The sequence below is a fragment of the Calypte anna genome, chromosome 3 (assembly GCF_003957555.1).
Source record: "Calypte anna isolate BGI_N300 chromosome 3, bCalAnn1_v1.p, whole genome shotgun sequence".
Classification (NCBI taxonomy): domain Eukaryota; kingdom Metazoa; phylum Chordata; class Aves; order Apodiformes; family Trochilidae; genus Calypte; species Calypte anna.
This window is the reverse complement of record NC_044246.1, coordinates 34,737,108-34,761,663: the sequence shown is the minus strand read 5'-3', so window position 1 is coordinate 34,761,663 and position 24,556 is coordinate 34,737,108. Positions and strand designations below refer to the sequence as shown.

Below are 24,556 nucleotides of genomic sequence, written 5' to 3'. Positions count from 1 at the left end.
CCTGAAAGGAGGGTGTAGCCAGGGGAGGTTGGTCTCTTTTGCCAGACGACTTTCAACAAGACAAGAGGGCATGGTCTTAAGTTGTGCCAGGGGAAGTTTAGGTTAGATATTAGGAAGAATTTCTTTACGGAGAGAGTGATCAGGAATTGGAATGGGCTGCCCAGGGAAGTAGTGGATTCTCCGTCCCTGGAGATATTTAAAAAGAGACTGGATGTGGCACTCAGTGCCATGGTCTAGCAACCACAACGGTGGTTCAAGGGTTGGACTCGATGATCTCTGAGGTCCCTTCCAACCCAGCCAGTTCTATGATTCTATTCCTAGGGTGCATTTTGTGGTTTACACATCCCTAGGGCTCTGTCAGCTCTTAGGACCCCCTGTACAAATACACTCTCTTTGCCATTGTAATGGAAAAAAGCCACTGTTTGTAATGAAAGATTTCTTTATATAGTTTATTGTTTGATCAACCTATGAACAAATATTGGTAGACCGTGAAACTAAGTGATGATGTTATCCATGATAACTACAAGATAATTCAGGGATATTATTTCACATGATAAATGAGTTTGATTGATTATGTTCAAATTTTGGTTTGCTTGTTTTCCATGCTGTTTGCTTGTTCTTTTTACTCCACACTTTTTCCTGTTAACTAGACTGTAATCCAGACCTTAGCTCATATGCAATAAATATGGTGTGAGGGAGCTGTCAAAAGAAAATTGAAGGCAGAGCTAATCTTACCTTAGTAAATGCCTACTGAATGTATTTGTCTTATTTTTGCTCTGAAATTATTGGGATACATACCAAGTGTCTGCCTTTAACCTGTCTTCTTCCCCAGGGCTGGGTTATTTCTATAAACACAGGGAGAGTGAGTATCTGAAGTGTCTGTGGAAATTATCTCTGTGTTCTGGGGAGGCTGTAGATAAATATGTCAAAATTATTAATTAGTGCTGACAATTATAGCTGTTATATCCCTTCCAAGAAAGTTGCAGCTCTTGCTTGCTGCCTCCTTGTCTTTGACCAGATGCTCAATGAGGACAAGGAGGAGGCAGGATGAAAAATCCATGCTCCTTTCCCTCCCCATGTGTCAGTCCACATAACTAGGTAAGTGTGAGATGGGAAGTAAACCACTCAATCAGTACAGGGAACAGATTGGCAAATATGAAGTACTAGTATCCAGCAAGACATGTGTTTCATGTACGTTCTTTTTCCAGTTAGTAGCTTCATATATGTTCTGTGACACTTGCTTGAAGAATGGATACCACTTTTTTTTTTTTTTCTTTCTTTCTTTCTTGGAATATGTCTTCTTTCAGCAGTCAGTCCATCATGAGCAGCTTCCACGGGATTATCAAAGATGATATTCTGAAGTGATATTGAGGATTCCCTTGCTTCCATTTCTACACTATTGAGTAAATCCAGAAGAGGGATGAACCTCACCTGTCTATTTGTTATTGTCTTTCCCTGTGCTCCATCACTGTACTATCAACATCTGGAACTGAATGGTCCTGTAGGAATGCTAAGTTATATTTGGATGTGTGTCAGTTTTCCTAAGCGTTACACAAATGATTAGGTCAGATGGACAAATGGGAGATTTTTCCTAAGTACTCCTGTACGAAGAGCAATAGCTTACCTCAGTCCTATAATATACACTGTAGTTCCTTGAAAGAATGAGCAGAAAGAGGAACAGCCAGCCTCTCTAGGCAGTACAAAAATAATGGAAATCTATGCTGAAATTAAATAGGAAAGAAGCACATAAAATTATTTGAGTTTCCAGAATCCTCTTTTGAGTTGAGTTTTATCTCCATAAATCTTTTTTTTCTTCTTTTATTGGCCTGATTATGAATTCAGAATTGATACTTTCTAAATTTTATAATAATTTGCCTTGTTTTTACTATTAATTTTTTTGGTTGTTTTTCCTTTTTTTTTCTGTTTCGAAGGCTGAGGCCAGTTACTCTTCTGTGTAACTGAAGTTGATATTCAGGGAAAAACAGAGAAGGCAAATGAAGAAATTTAAACGTAGAGCTATGTGTATGTCAGGCACATGTCTTGTGACAAGGGTCATACCAAGAAGAAAAAAAAATCTCAACATGAGTATCTTATAATAGTGGCTGTAAATAGTATAGAAAAATTATATAAAGCCATTGTTGCTTCTAGTACAGTTTTCTGGTGGTTATTCCAAAGTATTTTCTTCAGACTTTTAATGGGAATTAACTGCTTCATACACTTAAAATCTACCAAGTCATAATGCATTCAATGAGACTTGCTAGCCCCAGGCTGAGTGGAGGTGCTGATGTAGATAGTGTTCTCAGATAACTGCACCTTGACGTTTATGCTAAGGTATTTGCCTTGAGGAGGGAAAAATATTATCTGTAAATTATAATGATAGTGAGGAGGTGAAAAAAAGTGGCTTTCTATAAAGAAATCACTTTATTGTAACAATAACTTGAGGGTGTTTTTGTTTAGAAGATAAGAATCATATCTTTGGTGGAGACTAAAGACTCATTTAATGGGAAGCACCCTCAAGTTATTGTTTGGATGAACATAGAAATTGAATATTCATATTTGAAAAGAAGGATGAGAAAAAGAATGAAATGTAATGTTAAGGTGGTGAAAGATAATTCTTTAGAAGCAAGTGCATCCAATATATCACTTCTAACTCCTGCTCCGTCTTTCGTCTTCTCCCCCCTCCCCATTTCTACCCTACCATGTTTTCCAGTCTTCTTTTCTTCCATACCTGTTAAGAGACACAGTCTTAAATTTCATGCACCAGAGTGTATCTTCAAAGCTAGCTGGAATGGAATAACTGAAATTTATTGGTAGAAGCAAACAGTCCTGATCCCTCCTGTAGTCCCAGGGAATAAGAGGAAAATGCAACAGCATCCCTTAAGATGATATCCAATGTTCTTTTCCTCCTGTGTCTTTCTAGGGATTTCAGCATCCCTAAGAATGCAAAAAGAGATCATGATTCTATCTTTGTCTTTCATGTTGGACAAATTTGTTGTAGTTACAGGCAGCGTAATTTCCACGGGCTATCTCAAAAGTTTTTGTTTGATGACAGATCTGTGGGTCTGAAAATAGGAAAGCAGAGAATAATGAAGTAAGCTTTCTATTAAGCAAGGGGTGTCCAAATAAATCTCTTCTGCCATATATATGTTATTAAATCCATAATGTTAAACTCTGTTAGTTTTTAAAGAAGAGTCACCATGTGCAGATTGCTGTTCCTTTTGCAGATTGCACATGGACTGTCATGGAACATGGGTCAACCCTTGGACTGTTCCCAGGAACTCTATGGGACTTTGCAGTTTGGCAAACCTAAAACCATGCCAGGGCCCATTGCAACAATTTAAGAGCATAGACAGTAACATTCCAGTGGCAGAAGAACATTTACTGACAGTGTTAATTTTACTATCATATAGATGTGTGGAGTAAGAATAAATACGGTCTGAATTCTAAAAAGAAATCAACGGGATTCTCAGCACCAAGTCAGAGGAATAAGAGGCTATGAGGGGACAAAGATACTTTGATTTTCTTATTTATTCCTCTCTCATTATTGAAGGATTGCATGGTGCTGCCTGCGCACGAGGAGTTAGCCCTTCCTTCTGCTATTGTGGTATCCCATCATTCTCCCACCTTCATTAGTTACCTCAGTGACTTTTTAAAATTTACCTAATTTTTTTCTGAGAACCAAACTAGTCTGATTCTGACTTATAAGAGTTTAGTCTGTAGAGGTCAGAAAGTTAGGATCCTGTGAAGAGGAGGCTCTTTGTGCAAAATGGAGCGTATGGCAGGTGTAGCCTGCCTGCAGTGTGCATTCTTGCCTGTTCTGCCTAGGGCTGGATACTGCCTTGAGTGAGAGGAAATTCTGGTGTGAGCCTGCTTAAACCCAGGGATGGGTGAAAGAAGCATTTACCACCTTTCTGTGTCAAAAGCAGAGGGTATAAGTCACATAGGCTTTAAGGGGTCATTGCATACAAAAGAGTCAGTGTAAAGGAATCGGCTCACAGTAAGCTGGTGCTCACCAAGCTACAAAGGACGCTGCTCTGCCATTTCTCCTGTGTTCCTCCTGATGATTCTGGTCCTATGCTACTGAATACAGTTGCATACATGTGTAAAAAAACTCATGGTGAGCCTGATACCAGGACAGCCCTTGGGCTCCCAGGGGATTGCTTGGAGGAACAGAGCAGTTCAATATCCAAAGGTCTCCAAGTTCTGAAGAACCACATCCATGCAAAGCCCTGTATGCTGCATGAAAAGAAAAGGCATTGCACACTTACACAGTACTATTGGTTGTTCTCCTATTCCCACTGTCAGCTGGCATCAGATACTGGGTTAGGGCAGTTTATACTTTATTTGTGGCTGTCATCTTTTGCTTCCATTACTGAGCTATTTTCCTTTTCTCTCTGGTGGACCATTAATGAAGTTATAAAAGCACAGATGAAGGAAAAGGAGCAGTTTCTACTGATGTCCTTTCAAAGTCTGACTGATTTATCGTTATATTTATTTGCTGTGCAGAAGAGTTTGTGGATGGCTATTCTGATTATGGGAAAAGTTTCTTCAGCCTAATCACTGTCCATTCCTTAAGCTCATATGATTCAGCTGTTAGTGCCAAGGGTGATTGTGTCTGAACAAAGCATGTATGAGCAAGCAGACATAGCACATCTTTAATGATGGATACTAAAATGAAGATAACAATACACATAACATAGAATTCCTTTGCCTCAAAAGGCAGATGATGTTGCCTGCTGCAGTGATCACAGGCAGTACTGTGTGTCACTTCCACAGCATGATGAAAACATTAACAGAGATAACAGAAACACTGCTGAAAGAAACTCTTGCCATTGTGCACTAATTTTAAGTATGCCTGTTCTTACCCCTTATATTCTGGTTTATAACTGTCAGGCTGTTCCTGGGTTCTGGCCTCTTGATGCTGCTTTCCAATAGAAATAAGAAACATGAAAACACATTTTAGAGGAAAACATGTAACATGATAGAGGAGAAAGTAGGTCAGATTTCACTTTCCGATGCCCCTTTAACTTAACAGCTGCGGGTCAGAATACATTGCTGCACAGAAGCACAGCCAGAAAAGTTCAGCTGCACAGTGATGTCTCATGCTGTTCATAACCTTTACTTTATGACCTCTGATGTTTTTGTGTGGCAAGTGATCAAAGACACAAACTCATGGTTTTTTTCTTGTTGTTTTAGTGAATTTTATGTGTGTTTTCTGAGAGTACCATTTTTATATATGCTGGAATTTTTAATTGTCACAGTCTGAGTAAAGATTTTTTTCCCATCCTTTAGGAGATAAAGGGGCAAAAAGTAATCTCATTTTTGGATGTTCCTAAAGTCCGTGACTTTACTACATGTTCTTTACTACAAAGTAATATCGGTGAGATATCAGTGCCTATGCTTGTCTATATATTTAGGGGCCTGCATTATTACTTACAGGTAGTCTGCAATTGCTAGGTCACTGTTTGATATTATTTATTTATAATAATAGTATACTGGTCATTAAAAGGCAGGATTTGTTGCTATGCTTTTCTTCAAACTGCCTTGGATCCAAAATAGGAATCAATGTAGTAAATATTTTCTATATTTATATTTTATAAAAATAGTAGTATCTTTCTAATAGAATTTTATTAGAAATAGATTAGATAGATAATAGATTATTAGATAGAAATAATGATTTACTCTAACCAGAAGTACATGGAAGTATTTTCATGGTAAAAAAAATATGTACTTAAAGTATCAGTAACAGGCAATTCTTTAAGTAGTTTTGAATATGACAGTACTGTATGCAATAACTAGGAAAACCAGATGTGGGACCAGCCCAGTGTGAATTAAAAGACTATATTCCTCCTACATACATTTCTATGAGGAAGCCATGTGATGGATGAATAATTTGACTTACTTAGACATTGCAATTTTGTTCTGCTACAAGGTTAGAGCCCAAACTGATTGAGTGGTGCTCAAGGACAGTATTTCTGTTTAATTACTTTGATTGTTTATAAAGTAGGAGAGTGCCTGTAGTGTCTGTGTCACCAAAGTGCATATTTTCTGCAATTTTTTTTAATTTCCACATTTTATTCAGTGATTCATCTTTAACGATGGTTTGTGTTTTGACCTATAGGCCAACATTTTGTAATGGCATAGAGATCCATTTATAACTGGAATTATTTCATGGTACTCATATAGAAAGCTTTTTGAAGTACAGGAGGAATGCCAACATAGAAAGATGTACTGGAAATGCAGAAACGTGTTATGATATATACAACACTCATAGGTGAGGTTAAAGGCTTTGGTATAGTTGTGTGCATTCATATTTATTTACTGCACAGAAATGAATCCCAAATGACTATTTTTGCTTCACTGACTGTAATCCCAGCAAGGCAGCCTTACAGACATCTGCTAAGATTTTTTATTATTATTTGCTTAAGATTTTGAGATTGAGGTGAGAAAAATCAAACTGTCACCTAGAAATGACCTCAAGGGCGTTTCACAGATTTGTCCAACATGTTTTTCACAGATTTCTACAGGCTTAGATATATTTCTTGCTCAAAACTGCTTCATACTGTGGCTACTCACATTTTCTAAAAAATAATGGACTGATATATTTGGTGTTCTGTTGAACCTTTACGCAGTCAAGCTTTTTTTTCAAAATACGAAGGATGAAGACCAAGCAAGGGACAAATTCCCCCACATTTTTCTTCAGTAGGCAATGAAAGATAAATCAGTTAATCCACTGTTAGCTCTGCAAACAATTCCCTATGCTGAGTAGCCCCTCACATTTATAGCCATTGGAGTAACTCAGTGCATTGACAATTGTCACGAGATTTTGGGATATACCAGAATCATTTTTTCCCTGTGGACTTCCTGTCTAAACAAGATCAAGTCTTCATATCTTTATTTAGTCAGGATACTGTTGTCATCTGTCTGTGAAGTATCTGTCTTGCTGCTTCTTGGATATGAGAAGGAGAAAAGAGAGCACAGACCAGAGAGCGCTTCCAGCCGTGCTGGTGTTGTGCCACACAGTTATCCGGCAGTAATAATGTCAGGCAGAAACACTTAGGTTCCCCTTTCTTTTTCATTTAAGTAAATGCACACTGGTAAAATTCTAATGAAAAGGAATCAGAGCACAGGAGCAAGTGACATTACGGCATTTCTGTGATGCATTGTAATGTTGGATTTTCCATTTTTAAAAGTGGTTACATTCCTAATTGCTGAACAGAAAAGACCAATTTATCCCTTGCTGTGAGAAATATTTTTCTTATATATTATTCTCATGAAGCATCTAATTCAGCCACACACATTATATAAATGCAACCTATGAAATACCTTCTAAAATATGCATCAGATTTACATTTCTAGACTGTTATGTGAGATGGGGCAAGGGCCCTTGTAACATTGTATGGCAAATTATTTTATTTTTATAGTACTGCTTCCCAATAAATTGGTTTTGGTTCAGACAAGGCTTCTATAAATAACTATTGGGTTTATCCTAAATGAATATTTGTTATCTTCATCTGGGCATTACAGACATAATCTCTACATCTTTGTCTTTACTGATCTCAGGAAGAAAACTTTTATATATCTTTTAAACTAGAAGTGCTTTCTTTTGATACAAAACTGCAAATGTTGGAATGCAGCTACTGTTCAAATGCCAAATGAAAAAAAGATGCCTTTTAAATATGTACATATATTGCTATGCCCCTTCTGAAGAATATAGTTTGATTTCAAACAGTTGTAATACAGTAGGAAGTAAAATTGATTATCAGAAAATAATTGACACTGGTAACTGATAGTAGCAGTTCATCTGCATAATGAAGTGCTGCTACTCTTGGTTTCATACAAGTTTAGGTGGAAATGTTAATATCATTATATTAATTTCTAGCCTGTTTTTTTTTTACAACACTCAGGTTTTTATGGTTTTCTCTTGCGGATTTCTCCTCACACATAAAATATATTTTGTCTTTGAAACGAAGGTCAAAGAAGTGTGAATTTAGATCCAGGTAGCTTCCCATGAAACTACAAAGATACTCAGATACTGAAGCAATAAAAATGAGCAATTAACCCTAAAAGAGAGATATCCATTAAAGCTATAGACAAATTTTATTATGACTGCATTTCAGGAAGAACTCTGGGGTGTTTTTCATAAGGTTACATTTGACTAGTGATCCATGGGCACTTTTACACCGCAGGGACAAGGTAACCACTCCTCCAACTCTCTATAATGATTTTGTGACCCTACAGAGTTTAAATGATACAGACCAGGTTCCCATTTTGCCTTACAGCTGTCTTTTTTAAATTATTATTTGTTACATCCAGAGCAGCAAGTGGGCAACTAATAAGGATTACTAATGGGGAGGTTTTATTTAATTCCATTTTTAAGCTGCTTTATTCAACAAAATCCTTAAAACACAGAGATTATATTTTCAGAGATACCAACACACTGCCACGAATTCTATACTGTGTCCAACTATAAAGCATATTTTAATGGAAGATTAAATGCTTATATACTGTATCTAAAATTATTATTGATTACATTTTGCAGCTGTATTCCCACATTGAGGACTTGGTGATTTATCGTTTCGGTGTTTTCAAAGCATCATATAGCAGGATTTATAGAAGCTATAGGCATATTGCAAACGAATGATTTTTATCACAAGTCCTGCTGTATTTGATGTTGTATTTTAATACCTGTACAGTGAATATATAAGAATTCATCCTTTCATTTTTTAAAATAATTCTCTTACTTCCTAGTTAATAAAAGAATTTAACATTTAGCCTGTTTCTACCTGTGTTTGTCCAGAGACTTGAGGCTGGAAATACTCCTCAAGGAGAGGAGTAAGCGAACAGCATTTTATAACACAGAGTTTTATCAGAAGGGTCACAGTCATCAAAGGAAGCATGGCCAGCAGGTCAAGGGAGGTGATTTTCCCCCTCTCCTCCCCACTCATGAGAACCCACCTGAGTACTCTGTCCAGTTCTTGAGCCCCCAACCCAAGAAGGGCATAGAGCTCTCAGAGTGTGTCCAGAGGAGGGGCATGAAGATGGTCAGAGGGTTGGAGCACCTCTCCCATGAAGATTGGTTGAGAAAGTTTGGGATGTTCAGCGTGGAGAAGGCTCCAAGGTTATAGCCACCTCCCAGTACTTTTTACAAGGAATATGTTTAAAAAGGAATTTTTACAAAGGCATGTAGAGATAGACGAAGGGGGAATGGTTTCAAACTGAAAGAGGTAAATTTAGATTACTTATTAGGGAGAAATTGTTCACCGTAAGAGTGATGAGAAACTGGAACAGAAGTTGTGGATGTTGTGGAGTAAAACTGTTCATCCTCACTTACTCCAGGCATTTCCTCACTGCACCTCCACAAGCAGCATCCTGTCAAGCTTGGAATATCCATATTTGCTTGTTTCCATGTGCTTGTCTGGATGTGTGGCAGGTGTCTGACCTCCTGTCATGTTCCATGGAGTTTTAGTCTACACAGACAATGGAGCCAAGTGGGTGGTTCAGCTTGCTGGAGGCTGATTAGCTCTGGTCTCTACCACGTGTATGGACTGGAGTGGGAATTTCTCACTTGGCATGTGGATAGGTATTTATATCTAGTACTAAAGATTGTGTATCCTGCTCCCAAATTAAATCCTAAACATCTGTCCAGAAGCTGGATTATTTTGGTAATAATCACTAAGGGAATGCCCTCTATGAAGAGTTCCAATGGCTGCCTTGAGAGGCTGAAGGCAAAAAGTGGTCTTCACAGGGTCCTGTTTAACTTTTCTACAAAGTCACATTTCTGTTTAATTCTACATACTGCTATTTCTTGTTTTACCACATGTAATCTTACATCACCTCATGCAAAGGATTTCTGTTAGTAAAACACTTTTATTTCTTTAGGTTCCAGTTTTCAGTAAAGTTTCAGCTTGTAAAAACTGATTTCATTTTCTGTGCACCTGATTTATGTTAGAAATCTTTTCTTTCTAAAAGTGCTGCGATATGTCAGGCTAGATTATCTTTTTCTTAGTTTGTTTTGTGTACTACTAATGAAAAAAACACAGTAAAAATAGAAGTTTTGAAAAGAAAGTTTTTTGTGGGGTTTGGTCCAGTCCTTGTTCATAATTTTCCCTCTTTTGTTTTGTTGTTTTTTTTTTTTAACAGGAGTCCTGTGCTTGTGTTCCAGTGCATCCATCGCCATGTCATCTGCCTGGACTGTTTCCATTTGTACTGTGTGACCATGCTGAATGACCGTCAGTTCATCCATGACCCAGAGCTTGGATATTCTCTCCCTTGTGTAGGTATGTGATAACTGGTTTTCTTTTTAAAAAAACGTGTGGTTTTGATTTCAGGGTAAGATTTTTTAAAATCATCTGTTAGTTTTGAGTATATCTGAGTAATTATGCTGTTTTCATAGGATATGTTTCATTTCATGGAGACAATATTTGAATGTTGAAGTTGTTGTTGCTGAGTTTGTGAACTGGAGAACTAATTGGATTCCAAAGTGCACTTCTTTGGAAGTACTTTCTTTGAAAGTATGCTAATGCATACTTGGTTCTCATGAGTTTTTTATAATAATTAAGTGCTAAGAGACAGTAGCATTACACTGGTAAAAAAAAAAAAACAAAACACTTTCACCTCCACATTTCCACTTTCAAAGTAAGTAAATTGTTAACGTTCCTATCCTGTTTTCAAGAACTAATAAAAAAAGGACTGCAACAGGAATTTCAAATAGCCTTCCTGTTGATGAAGTTTTTGCTACTAATTGTCACCCCATTGAATGAAATGTGGATCACACTGAGAAGATGGAAGATTATCTGTTTTACCTGTGTAGCAGACAAAGGGTGACTTAACAAAACAAAGGCTTAAGCTGAATCTGGAATATGTGTTTTGAAAACTGATTCAATTACACTGGCACATGGGCTGCAGAATTCTCAAAAATACATTAGAAATCATTTTTCCTGTTGCTAAAATTGCATATGTGTACACATTTTTGTCACAAGCTTGGTGTAGTGGCATGAGAATTACTTGCAAGCATATTAGAAGATGCATAAAAGATGCATTTGTCTGGTGACTTGAATGGCTAACAAGTTTCAAATCACTAAAAGGGAGAAAACTTGACCAAATTTCTTAGGAGAGTGGCATTTACTTAATATGAGAACATGCCTTGAGGATATTTAAAATACTGTAATAAGAACCACTTAGAATTATTTATTTTCAATTGATTCAGAAGCAATCTAGCAATGGTCATCCATTCATTTTTTACTAAAATGTCTCTACCAAGTCTCATTTTACATCCTCCCCAAAAGTTTGCTCTGCTACTGCATTTACACCATGATGTCATATTGCACAAAACACCTCTTCATGTTGTGTAAGAAACCTTGTCATTAGGAACCTAACAGGAACCTAACCTTTTTTCCCCCCTCATTTATCAGTTCTCCTCTGTGTTCTCCTGTTAGCTCCTTAGGGTAATTAGTTATCCCAGTGGTACAGCAAGCAACTCATTTTTCTCTCCTCTTCTGGACCTCCTTGCAACTGTGCCTAGTGTCACAGAGCTTCCTCCAGTTCAGGCTGTTATGTTAAACTAGTGGCTCTTCTACCTTTTCTGTCTGTAAGCCCATTGCACAAAAACTGTATTTGTGCTGCACAAAACTTGTATTAGGATTTTTCCATGTGTTTTGCTGCTGTAGTTGTTCAGAAGTTTTAGCGTCCCCTTTTTTAATGGAGAGGAGAAATTTACAGCTTTTGCCCCTGCATGGCAGTAGCAGGCTAGTCTCTTTCTCTTCTGATGTGAACTGAGTGGGGTTGGCATAAGAAGAAAATGCAAGAAATGATCAGTGATTTCAATCTTTGAGAGCTGAGAAAGGAATAGGCTTGGCCTAAGAAAGAGATGCTGTAAAGGAGGCACAAAGGATGACTGTGCTTACACTGTTGAAGTGAGATAGGGTTCAGCTGTGGGAATGGAAAAGCAGCTATTACTGTCAGTCTAGCCTCAGCTAGCTAAATATGGAAACAGTAAAATAGTGCTAATCTTGAAGCTGATGAAAAACTCAACATGAGCTGGTAGTGTGCAATTGCAGCTGGGAGGGACTTTCTGTACAGGCATGTAATGATAGGACAAGGGGTAAAGGCTTTAAACTGGAAGAGGGTAGATTTAGGTTAGACACAAGGAAGAAATTCTTCACTTCAAGGTTAGTGAGACACTGCAGCAGGTTGGGTGCCAGGGAAGTTGTGGCTGCTCCCTCCCTGGCAGTGTTCAAGGCCAGGTTGAATGGGGCTTTGAGCAACCTGGTCTAGTGACAGGTGTCCCTGATCATGTGTGAGGGTTGGAACTAGATGATCTTTAGGGTCCTTTCCAACCCAAACCATTCTGTCATTCTATGACTAGCCAAATAGTACTTCAGGACCCGTGCTAGTATCTCTGCACAGTAGAGAATGGTGCCGTGTAGCCATACCTGCGTACTCAGATCCAGCCTCATTATCTCTAAGTATTGACATTATACTGCACTGGCATGTTTTGTGTTGGAGAGGTTCTCAATCACAATCTCTAAACATTCAGTGGTTTTAAGTAATATTCCATCTAAACCTAAAATTGATTGCCACCTCCTGTTTGTTGTGTTGGCAGTGCTGTATCAATAAAAGCATTTGTAAGTATTATCTGTCAGACTGCTTTGCAGAATAAAGAATCTAATCAGTGCTATTTTAATGTGAATCAGTTGTGTATCTAACTGAACCTGACTTTCTTGTGTGCTAAAAATTTGGTTGTTCCTAGAATTAGGATATTAATTTGGACTTAGAAACCGGTGACTATTTTTTGTCCTTAGAGAAAGTCATGAGGCTGAGTTGGGTCACACCTGTGAAGAAAAGGAATGCCTGTCTTGCCAATCCTTTCTTACTGTTCAGCTACAAAGGATTTTAGCCAGCTTCATAGCTATGGATCCAACATTCGTCAATAGTGAATTCAGTTAGGAAACATTAAAGGCAAAATCATGTGATTTGCTTTTTCACTTGCTGTGGCACTCCTACTGAATAGTATAAGATTTCATTTTTAGAACTTAAAGTTCACAATCTTCATTTTTGTAACTGCAGTTTGCAATCCATACTTACATGTGAGAACAATAAAGCGCTATTTGACACTAATTTATCTAATTACCTCAGTGAAGCCTAAAATTAATTCTCCCTGACAGGAGGGAATAGTATGAGACATGCCAAAAAAACTTTTTCCTTACTCTTGACAATCCCGGTCTAATACAAGTTGTCTCTAACAGAGGATGATTCAAAGCAAAAAATATTAGATGTGAGCTTTATTGAAACTTTTGATGTTGATTTGAGTCTGCTTCTAAAAAGAATGCAAAACAAAGCTGTATTTACTGTAATGAGATCTATGTTAGGGGAGGTTGAACAGGATGCACAGACAGCTCATACATATCTATATTCATACAAAGATTTTTAAGCATCACAGACTAATGCTGAAGTAGTATTTATGGTGACTTGTATAGAAAATACTGATGTTCTGACTTCAGACTTTGTAAAAATAGACTTTTCCATTTTCCTGTAAGAGTGGATTTACTTAACAACTATGCCATTTCTTCAAGGCATATGTGCTTACATTGCCCTAGAACTATACAGGGCGGTTTGGTTTTGTAATTAAGCCTATTTAAATTGTTTGCACTTCCAATTAGTGCTGTTAATTCTGGTGTTTTTCAAAAATAAAGATAGCGTAGTGAACATAGCCTGCAGTTTCCATTAACATTTGACTCACTGATTTTTATCAAGGAATGTACCGACATAGTAAGCTTTTTATATCTTTTATTGGATCAATCTAGAGGTGAAAGCACTGCACACACAACAGCATAAAAATAAACAGCAGCTGCTACAGCAAAGGGTCACTGTGACAGACGAAATCAGCGTTATCACATGTGTATGGAAACCTGAGCTGGAAAGGATCTAGGGATTGCAGATAAACAGTTTTTCTCAAGTAGGTTTAATTTCTTGCTTCCTGGCACAGATATACTGAAAGCTGCATTTTGTCATTGCATTAAAGTACTTTGTGTGGTTGTATCCTTGCTTTTCTTTGATTTCTGTTTTGTGGCCTAATTAAGAAGATTATAATACACGTTCAGGAGACAGCGCTCAGCTGATGAGCTATGATGTAGCACCTTGGAAATGCCTTATTTTCACTTTGTTCCAACACTAAATGTGTCATTGCTGTGATCTGGGGGAGAACAACATTAATTCCTTAGTGCTTAGCTGCTAATCTAGTGCCGGGCAGCACTTCTCCAGCTGAGAGCAGCCAGCGTTGAGGACCAGATCTCTGAGCACAGCACTGGTGCAGGGATAGGATTAGCTTGTTCAGAGTAGTGTGGCAGCAGCCCCACGATTCAAACCCACTGTATCAGCTCCTGGCAAGGACTTAGAGATAGGAGCTGGCTAGATTTCATTAGTTATTTAAAAGAAAAAGTAAACATTACAGATTATACTCTCTCTGCCCTTGTTAAATGGCAACAAAAATCTATCCTATCTCTCTGTATGGTGTCTTGTATTAATGAGGCTTCATGCATAGAAATTTCCATGAGTGGTGACCTCCAAGTATCTTTGAAATAATTAATAAGGTGCTTAGAGGGACAGATTTGCATATGCATGAAAGATCATTTATGGTTATTTAGTTACTGTGCAGGGCAAAGAATCTCATAGCGTTACCTCAAAGCCAGAGTGGTATACAAATATGCAATGTATTACCTCATTTAAACACATACTGTTTTTATGATCACTATTTCATTTTTTTAAAATAGCATTACAGGATTATGGGTATTAGTCCCCAGGGTAAAATAAATTTCCGTGGCTCTTAGAAGAAAAGTTGGTGAGGCCAAGGGAAGGCAAGTTTTTACAATGCTGTAGGCACTTTGCAAAAAACGTCTTTGCATCACTCTATTTCTTATGATAAATCATATGAATAACGTATTTAAAAGGAATCTGGATAAAAGATGCAGTTCTCCTGATGACTGTAAAACATCATTGTATCTGGAAGTAATCTGGTTTTACCACACATATATAAGCAAACAAGTGAAATTGCCATCAGTTTGTGTATGGAACTGATAATAAAAAGTACTAAAGCTTTAAAATATAATAGGTTGCCTTAAGAGCCACATTCCATTGAAAAGAAGCTTCTGGGGAATGATTAAAGAGGCATATGTGTTAAGATTAAAAATTTATCCCCATTGAATGCTATTTGTATAATAACAGTATGCTTATAACTATATAGGGTGTCAAAACACTGTTGAATCTCTGATTCATGTTTCAAAATTATAGTAAACAAAAAGAAAGGGGGAGACTAAGTAGCTTCACTAAGCTTCACTAATTGAAGTTTGAAAGTAAAAGGATGGAAGAAAACTGTATTTGATTTGATCACTCCAAAAAGTGTGTTTGAATCTTTTCTGTACAGACAAAATCTCTATTAAGTTTTGGAAGGTTTGTGTGTAAGGGGTTTAAAAGTGAAGGTCAGTGATCTATGAACAGAGCCTTCTCAAGAATGTAATGAGGAATCTGGCCTAGTTTAGTAGGGGTTAAAATGGAGTAGTGAAGCTGTTGGTACAAGAAGTAAGATTTTCCTGGTGGGAAGCCTCAAGGCATCAACAATTTTGAAATCTGTGTTCTCCAATAATCCTGCTTAAAAATACTTGAAGTAACGTAGCAAATCTGAAAATTAAGGAAATTGAAGTTTATTATTAGAAGTATAAAATAAAAGGGATTGAAAGCTGACACATTTACAGCTTTGAGAAGTTCTTGAAAGTGTTTCTTAAGTTAAATATTTAGATGGTGTTAAAATCTTGACAGCTATGAGCTTTTTGTAGTTTCTTGTTGGTATGCAATATCTGAGCATACAGAAGCAGGTGAAAGAGGTTGGAGAAATTTTCTTTTTTTTTTTTTTTTTTTAATAAATTGTACATCATAGGAGAGGCTTTTTCCACTCTGGGGAGTTAATAAACAAGCTTTTACAGTTTTCAGAGCATTTATGGTGACAGTTCTAGTTACATTTTCTTACTCCAGCATTTGCCATGACAGGAAAAAATGCAGATGAGACCATGTTGTCTATTCATGTTCTTAAAGGGATATCTGAGCATCCTTTGGAATCTTTCTGTCATGAATTTTCCATGTTTGAACCCTGCTATCTAGTATAAGGAGGGGTGCATTCCCATTAGGCGGCTTATTGCCATTGTCCCCAGGGGGATGTTGGTTAATCCCTCTGCAGAGGGGATGCAAGAGCTGCAGTGGTGAAGGGTAGTATAGTGAAAGAAACCCTTTTCTTCCTGTCATTTTCAGAATGTTCTGTATAAAAAGCAGATTATACCAGCAATTTTATTATTCACTGTATGGTATCCTTTAAATAGTCTCTTGACTTAGTTGTTTTAAGTATTTCTTTGTAAGAGGCAATGACTGCTTCTTTGGGCTTATCATTGGAGTAGGTATGGGATAACAAGCATAAGCAACAAATGACATAGATCAATGTGAGTTTGTGTTGGAACCCAAATGCAATCAGTGTCATTACAGTGGTTTTCCCATAAGCATGTTGCTTTTTTTTTTTCCACTCTTACAGTATTTTAAAGGTAGATTCCTCTGATTTCCCTCCTTTTGGTCTTGTAATTTTCAACAAGTAATGTTCCACTTTTCACCCTCTGATACATTTCCCTTTTGCTTGCAGTTAAGCCATAGGGGTCACTTGCTCTGCTTACTTCCCTGGCCTTTAGAGGGGATGAACTAGTTTTTCTCATCTAGGAGAGTGTTCTTGAAAAACTCCCAGGACTCACTAGCTCCTTTACCCTCCATGGAAGCTTCCCATGGGATCCCTTCCAACTGAGCCATGAGCGAGCATAAGTTTGCTCTTCTAAAATCTAAAACCTTTGTTCTTGAATTAACCTTTTTATGCAGTATCCCAAAGTAGCTTCAGCAGTGTCCCAAACTCCACAATATTGTGGTGACTGCAGCCAAGTCTGTCACTAACAGACATCACAGAGCAGGTTGTCTTGGTTAGTGAGTAGTAAGCCCAGCTGTGCCCCATTCCTGGTTGGCACATCCAGCATTTGTGTGAGGAAGCAGTCTTCTACACATTCCAAGACCTTGATTGATGTCAGGTAAGATACAGTGTTGTTCTTCCAGCAAATATCTGAGTAGGTAAAGTCTGCCATAAGGACCAGGTTTTGTTGACCCAAAGCTTACGTGATTACTTCATTGGTCACATCATCTTGGTCTGGGGGGGCGGTGACAGATGCCTACTGAAAGATCACTCTTGGAGACAACCCCTCTGATTTTGACCCAGAGGCATTCAGTAGGGCTACCCGAATTACTGTAGTTTGATTTCTATACATTGAAGGTTTTCCATAACGTGGAGTGTGTTTCCTCCCTGGCTGTCTTTACGGAATAGCCTATTATGAATAGCCTTCTATCAGGATTCTCCAGTCATGTGATTTATCTCATCATGTTTCAGTTGTTCCTATGATATAACTATTTGACTGGGCATGGAGCTCCAGTTCCTCCTATTTATTTCCCAGGCTGTGTGCATTTGTGCACATACAGTTCAGGATGCTGACCTTATGTTTCTCATTTAAGGAGACAGTTGAGGCACATTTTACACTATTCTGGTTGGCCTGATTTAATCCCAAATTGATCGTAGTGGTGATGGTGGGGTGATCATTTCCATTTTGGATCCTTTCATCCAGGTCCTTCAGTTTAAAGCACACCTCACCAAGCTGGCCAGTTGGTACTGATGTGCTGCTCCCAGGACTCTCCCCAGCTTTATCCTCAACCCTCTCAGAGTTAAGTTTAAAAGCCTTCCTATGAGTGTTCCTAGCTCCTGAACCAGGATCCATTTCCCCCTTTGAGGCAGGTTGTGTTGTCCTGCTTCTTGTTATGTGAACGCCTGATACTCACCTCTTCCCCCTTCCCATCTAGTTTAAAGCCCTGTTAATTGGCTCAGCAATCTCTTGGGCCAACACCCTCTTCTCCCTTCGGAGAAACGTGTCTCCTGTTAGGTGTCCATAACCCTGATGCTCCATAGGCCATACCGTTGTCAAAGAACCCAAACTTGTGGCAGTAACACCAGCCATGGAGCCATCTATTAGTGGTCTGGATGTGGTTGTTCATTCCAGTGTCACTGCCTGAGACTGTAAAAACAGAAAAAAGATGAGCTGTGCACCAGAATCTCTCACCACTCTTTCTAAGACCCTTAAGTCTCTTTTAATTGCTCTAGGACTACCCGTCATTCTTTTCCTCCTACATGAGAGATCAGTAAGGGGCAGTAGACAGAGGACTGCACCAGGCTAAGAAGTTTCCTGGTGACGTCCCTAACCTGGGCTTCAGGGAGACAGCATACCTACCTGTTGGGTCTGCCCAACATATTGGCCCCTCTGCTCCCCTTAGAAAGGAGTCATCTATGGCTATAACCCTTCTTCTTTTCTTGTGTCTGATGTTGTGAAACGTGCGGTAGGCTTTCTTGAGCATGGACATACCTCTGGTGTAGGTTGTCCATTGTGTCCATCATCCATCTCTTCATTTGATTGGTCTTCCCTAACCAGAGCCTCATACCTGTTTTTTAGTGACATCTGGAGGAGTGAGGTGAGGAAGGAAGAAGCTCATCTTCTGCCTCAACCATGAACCTCCATGAGCCTCCATTCACTGGCTTTATCCATGTTACTACCTCCAGTCTGACAAGGGCAGGATACAGGGACTTTCTGATTCCTGAGTACTATCAGACAGGTGCCCCCTTTTTTTAAGGGACGGCAGAGACTGATTCTACCAGTCTAGCACCAGTTCAGCCTCCCTTATACTCCTCAGCCTTTCAGCCACCTCTTGCAGTTGTGCAGTCTGGCAGAGGAGATGATCCACCAGCTGACAGCGCACACAGCAGTTATCAGAACTGCCACCCCCTGACAGGAGTGGTCACAGGTCATCCACATCTATTATTTTTTGTATGTCAGCATGTACAAAAGGGATCCTCCAAAATGGATCTCCATCCATCCATCCATCCATCCACAGAGTGAACTTCCTCCTATTATTTCAGTGGGTGAAAAGATGATCCCCTTTTTTAATTTTTTTTTTTTTAATTACTGGAAGCTTATTAAAAATACAGGTAGACTACAGGGTTTTCTACCCTGGTCTAGCAAATGAAGCTAACCTGAATTGATACAAGTAATTACAAGTTTATTTTAACCAGAGTTTGGCAGAGAAGAGAAGCAAAAGCATTGATAATCCAGATATTTACTGTCAAGAGTTCACTGAATTTGCAGCAATTTCCTGAATAAGTTTTTATAGTCTTCTGCATTTTTCTCTCACTCTGGGCATAAAATAAACATGAACAAACAGAATATCAAGTGGTTCTTGTGTTCCTTTGTTAGCACAAGCACATGGGACATGGTTACAAGCTACAACAGCAGAGCCTTCATTTCCAATGTTGACTGAAGTTTAAGCAGTAACCCATAAGGTTTATTCCTTCAAGTCTTTGCCTCTTTTTCTATTGCAGCTGATTCAACTCCATTTTGTAGCAGTATCAGAATCTTTAGAACAAGTAGAACTTAATCCCATAGTATATTTTCGGCAGGCTTTAGGTTCTTATCTGGGAGCAATTGCAGTGAATCATACCATGTAACCTTCCAAAAATCTTTGTTGCCATTATTAACTTCAGCATGAGATATTTTACCATAGGTCTTTCTCTCCCTTAACTTTTACTAGTACTTCTGTTGCAATGTGTTTGGAAATTGCATGGAGATTGCAGTTGCACATAGTTGCAGTTGCTCTGGCCAGCAACAGTGAAGGACAGGAGCTAATGAAAAAATCCTGCTTAGAAATTAATTGGCTTTAAGAGCTACTAGGAATGAACTTTCAAAGTATACTTGTTGTCCTATAAAATCAAAGTACAATAGGTGTACCAAAGCAGTGGCAGAAATGTAAGTTTTTTGTCTCTCTGTCTTTCATCATTTTGTCCAGCTCTAGTGGAGATGAACTTTTGACTCAGCTGGAATCAGTGAAAGATGTGACTTTGGAAATGAACAGTATTCATTCTGACTGAAGTGTTTCTGTCAATGTTGGTTTATCTTACAATAACCACTTGATATACATGGCAAGTCACTTTTAAGCTGCCATCTGAGGAAAATCATCACCTGCATGAATAATAAAATCAAATAATCATCTCATTAATCTCCAATATTACATTCAACTCCTTGAATGCATTTTAATTCAAGCTATTTTCTTATGAATCTTATGTAAGTGCTGTTAGAGCAAGTGTAACGATTTGGATTGTACATCCTGACATTTTGGTAAGGCTGTGAACTTATGTTTTAATGACAGCAGTTCAGTGGTTTATTTGTGATTGTTCTTCCACAAACTGGAGACACCTACGTGTTTGTCTTAAAAAATGTTCAGTGAACTGTAGGAGATGCTAATTTTAAAAGCTGGAATACACTTGAGGTGTTTATCTTACACCTCTAGGGCAGCATGAGGTGAAACTGACCTTTCATACCTGGATTATTAGAGATTTCCTACTGGATCAGTTTTTGTCTGAGCAGAGTATAGCTCCATCTCTGAGGTGGGCTGTGCAAGCAGCAGTCTTTTTAAGAAATCATTACTGTCTGCTATTTTATATACTCCGTAAATAACCTGCTGGGACCAACTGTGGCACGTTCAGCATGTGTTTAGTCTCTGACGCCTGGTGATTAATATTCCCTGAGTCACTTTCTGAGCCTTGGTCTCCCACCTGGCAGCATGTAGAGCTGCTGCCACTTCACAGAACCAGCTAAGGACATTCCCCTTCAACAAGGAGTTGGCTTTAATTAAATTTCTGTGTCTAGAAAGTGAAAATCTAATTTTCTTTTTGACGTTTTATATATTACTACTTTGACAAAATTATGAAAATAATTAATCCCTGTGAAGGAGACATTGGCATTATACAGAGTACAAAAACTATTGCATATAAATAATACTACTAATCACCAATCTGTTATAATTTATTGATGCAAGTTCTTATTAAAACTCTTAAATCAGATTTGTACTTGATATAGCAGATGTGTCAAATGATTGCACAATGTAGGTGCAGCTGAGGGTTATAAAAAGTAACATGGTTCAAACTGCATCTCAATAAATTCTGTCTCCCCAGAAATGTATTTCAAGAAAAGAAAGAACTAGAGGGAAGGGAGATAAGGTGTACAATTTAAAAGAGATTTTCATTCTATGTCTGGGTCAAGTAGTGTCCAATATAGTGGTGGCTGAAATTGGTGATGGGTGAAATATCTGCATGCAGTAGCTTAGTGTTACCATTCTAGTCCATGGGGAATCTGTGCTCACATTACAGAAGCCATCCTGTCACCTCCTGCCCATTCGTAGCCATTTTTCCTTCCCTAAGAATTCAGAAAAGGATCTGGAAAAGGATCAAGCTGCCTCTTTGTAGCTGAAGCACTTTTGAAAATCAGAAGTGACGATGGAACAACGCGGTGTCCGATGAAATGTCACTGATGCAATCTGCAGTGCTTTTATCACAATCCTTTCATAATAACTAAAAATTAAAAGGCTTATGAAATCTCAACATCTGCACATTGCACTACGTCGGTCTCCAGGCTGATGTGATAAATTTGGCATGAAGTATCATGCTTCAGTATTTTTCCTTTGAGTTTGATAACACAGGCCGATTTCAAGAAGTGGTCCTTTGATATTGCAGTTGTGATCTATCTGCTTGAAAATTGTTAGGTTTGTTTTTTTTTTTTCTGAATGGTTTGGAACTACCATTGCATAGAGAGGGAAGATGGAGCAATGGCACTGAGACAGGAAGCTGGGAGAAGACCATGGGAAAAGATGCTGCTCTAAGTATGTTTGTATTTCAGGCTCACAGCCTGTTACAATAGGAAGAGGCTAAATGGTCAAGCTATTCCTTTTATAGATTTGAGTACTATATCAGAGTAGGTTTTTTTGGAAATAACTCTATCTTTTTCAGATGAAAAAAATACACCTGTAAGTAGATGGTGAGCTTTAATAAGGTCTTGCAAGGTAATTATTCAGAGAATTACAGACTTAGGGTTTTTTTAACTTTCATGCCTGATGAATTTGGGTTAGTTTAGCACTGTTTGTGTTTCATATTTCAGTTTTAAAACCAATGTAGCTTCATTATTTCAATGAAAGTAATAGGACAAAAGGATCTCCCATAGCAATTTAATATCTACTCCAGTGTTTTATATTTTGACCTTTAAATATGTGTAAGGGTGCAGTTTGCAAGTTTAGGTGGATAGCATGGCTGGACAGAATCAGGGACACCTGAAAAGGAAGTTTCTTAAGGTACAATCCAATCTGATTCACAGACAAGGTAGAAGATAAAAGGCAGAAGACGTATAGTTAATTAAAAATGACAGTGGAATTTATATTTTGCTCATACACTGTTTAAATGCCTTGAAAATGATGGTGAAAGAGGTTCTTTTATGACTTCACTATTACTGAAATACTCATGAAAACAAAACTGAGTGGGCCCTTGCTAGTTGCATCTTTCACTAACAATTTAAAATCGAACAGTGTTCAAAAAGTCCCCGTCAATATCTCTGCATACTTTACTTACTACAAATATCATGGATAAATTTAAGCAGTAAATAATAAATTGTAATAAAGCATCAGCTATAAGATTACATAGTATGTGAAATGTTAAGCATTACTTGCTATGAACATGCTTAAACTGAAACACCAAGATGCATCCTATCATCTGTTTGTTTGGAGCTGTGGTCTGAAAGGTATGGGATTAATACTTGAAACTGAGAGCTCCTAGTAGCATTGTGATGTGCTCTCAGAGACTCCCAGTATCTGCCTGTCAGTACCTCCTTTTTACTCTGTGCCTCTTTGCCCTTGATGTCTTTTTCTAAACCTCATAAAAAATGAGACACCTGCTATAAAAGCAATGACCTGGCAAAGTGTGCGGTTTTCACCATTTGGTGCACACCTCAGCCACTCCATCTTCAGCTTTGTGGCTCACACTGCACAAGTGTTTCAAAAATCCTTGTACTTTAGGAATTTAGGAATTTCATTGAAATGCCCAAAATATCCAGGGCAGTGTTTTTTTGTTTTGTTGTTGGGTTTGATTTTTTTTGTGGGTTTTTTGTTTGTTTGTTTGTTTGTTTTTTGTTTGTTTGTTTGTTTTTTTGTTAGCATCAAATCAGAATACTGAAGAAATTCCTTGCCTTGTTTAAGATGCGTGGTTGTGGCTGTGAATTCATTTTATGTATGTGTAAAACACCAATAGCTTAGTTGAAAGTGTTAAATAAACAGGCAAATGAAATATCTTATTAGAAAATACAGAGAAAAGGCTATGCACAGTAAAAGCCTCCTCCTTAATCATTCTGATTTCTTTCTTTCTCTTTTTTCCTAGAATAAGCATAACCTGTTTCTACATTCTTTCTTTTTACAATTTCTTTTCTTTTTACTTTTTTTCTTCTTTTTGAGAAGCTAAATATTTTTTGTTCTATCCTTCAGACCATTCCCTTTGTTGTCTAAACATCTTTGTTGCCTGACTTGCAGACCCCCAGATATTATTGTCTCACCCTCTGATTCTTTTCCATCTAATTTTTTGTGTCCTGTTCTTCATTTCTCCTTTCCTATTTTTTCTTTACCCTCACCTTGTCATGCCTTGTTGTCTCCTTCTGCCCTGTTTTTTCTAATTGAGATTTCAGTCACTCTTGATCTCTTCTGTAAGGAGCACAAAGGCCTGAGGTCTCCAGGAGGATAGAAGCATAAGGAAAATTGACTCTGGAGGTGGAGTAATGTAAAGAGGTCACTCCTGAGGGTCAGTTTTATTGTTTGTGATCACTTGGAAAACAGCATTTGGTATTGTCCCTTGGCTGCATAGGTGAACCAGAGAGGTCTTATTGCCAGACAGTTTTATTCCCTATCTCTCTGTGCCCCGCTTAGACACCAACCAGTGAATTGTGAACAGGAATTTTCACACATTCAGTTGTTGCAGGCGTGATGCTGTGGTGGGATTACAAATAGAGGCTGGTCCTCACTGATAACTTGGCCCAAGACAGCTGCTGGGGAAAGAAAATCTTGTGTCAAAAGGAGTGTGGGGCTTGGGGACTTTGCTTCTTTGTTTTGTCACTAACGTGGTGTTTCCTTCATTATACTTATCAGTTAGGAAAACAGTTAATGAGAATTTGGAGTTTTTTCCCCATGCAAGCACATAAACACCAGTAGGCAAGGCCTTCAGCAGGTTTTCTGGCCAGCTGAAACACAAAATAAAACACCAAAACTTGAAAAGTACTTCTGTTTCCTTCTGCTGTGTCTGTAATATAAATGGGTGCAATGTCAGGTACAAATGAAGCTCGGCTTGTCAGTTAAATAGGCTGCCTGGCACAGCCAGACTTTGTTTTTCATGATCCATTGCCCCAAGTAATATCCTCTGTTTATATCACTGCTGGAGGAAGGCTGAAAATTATGGAGGTGTTTTTGGTAATAACTGCTAGCAGGGAGACAGTATTTACCGTAGAATCTGTGATGAGACTCTCAGGTAAATAATAAGCATTTTAGAAAAACTATCTAATTATGTATTTAATTGCTTGAAGCC

At 38.1% G+C, this 24,556-nt stretch overlaps 1 protein-coding gene across 2 annotated transcripts in view; it reads left to right on the top strand.

Moving 5' to 3' along the window:
- The window catches only part of PRKN (parkin RBR E3 ubiquitin protein ligase), a 710,558-nt gene that overhangs the window by 431,989 nt on the left and 254,013 nt on the right, over positions 1-24,556 (top strand). For both annotated transcript variants that reach the window (XM_030448441.1, XM_030448442.1), the window contains exon 7: positions 10,144-10,280. In XM_030448441.1, coding sequence (XP_030304301.1) covers positions 10,144-10,280 — 137 coding nt within the window. The remainder of the gene's footprint in view (positions 1-10,143; positions 10,281-24,556) is intronic.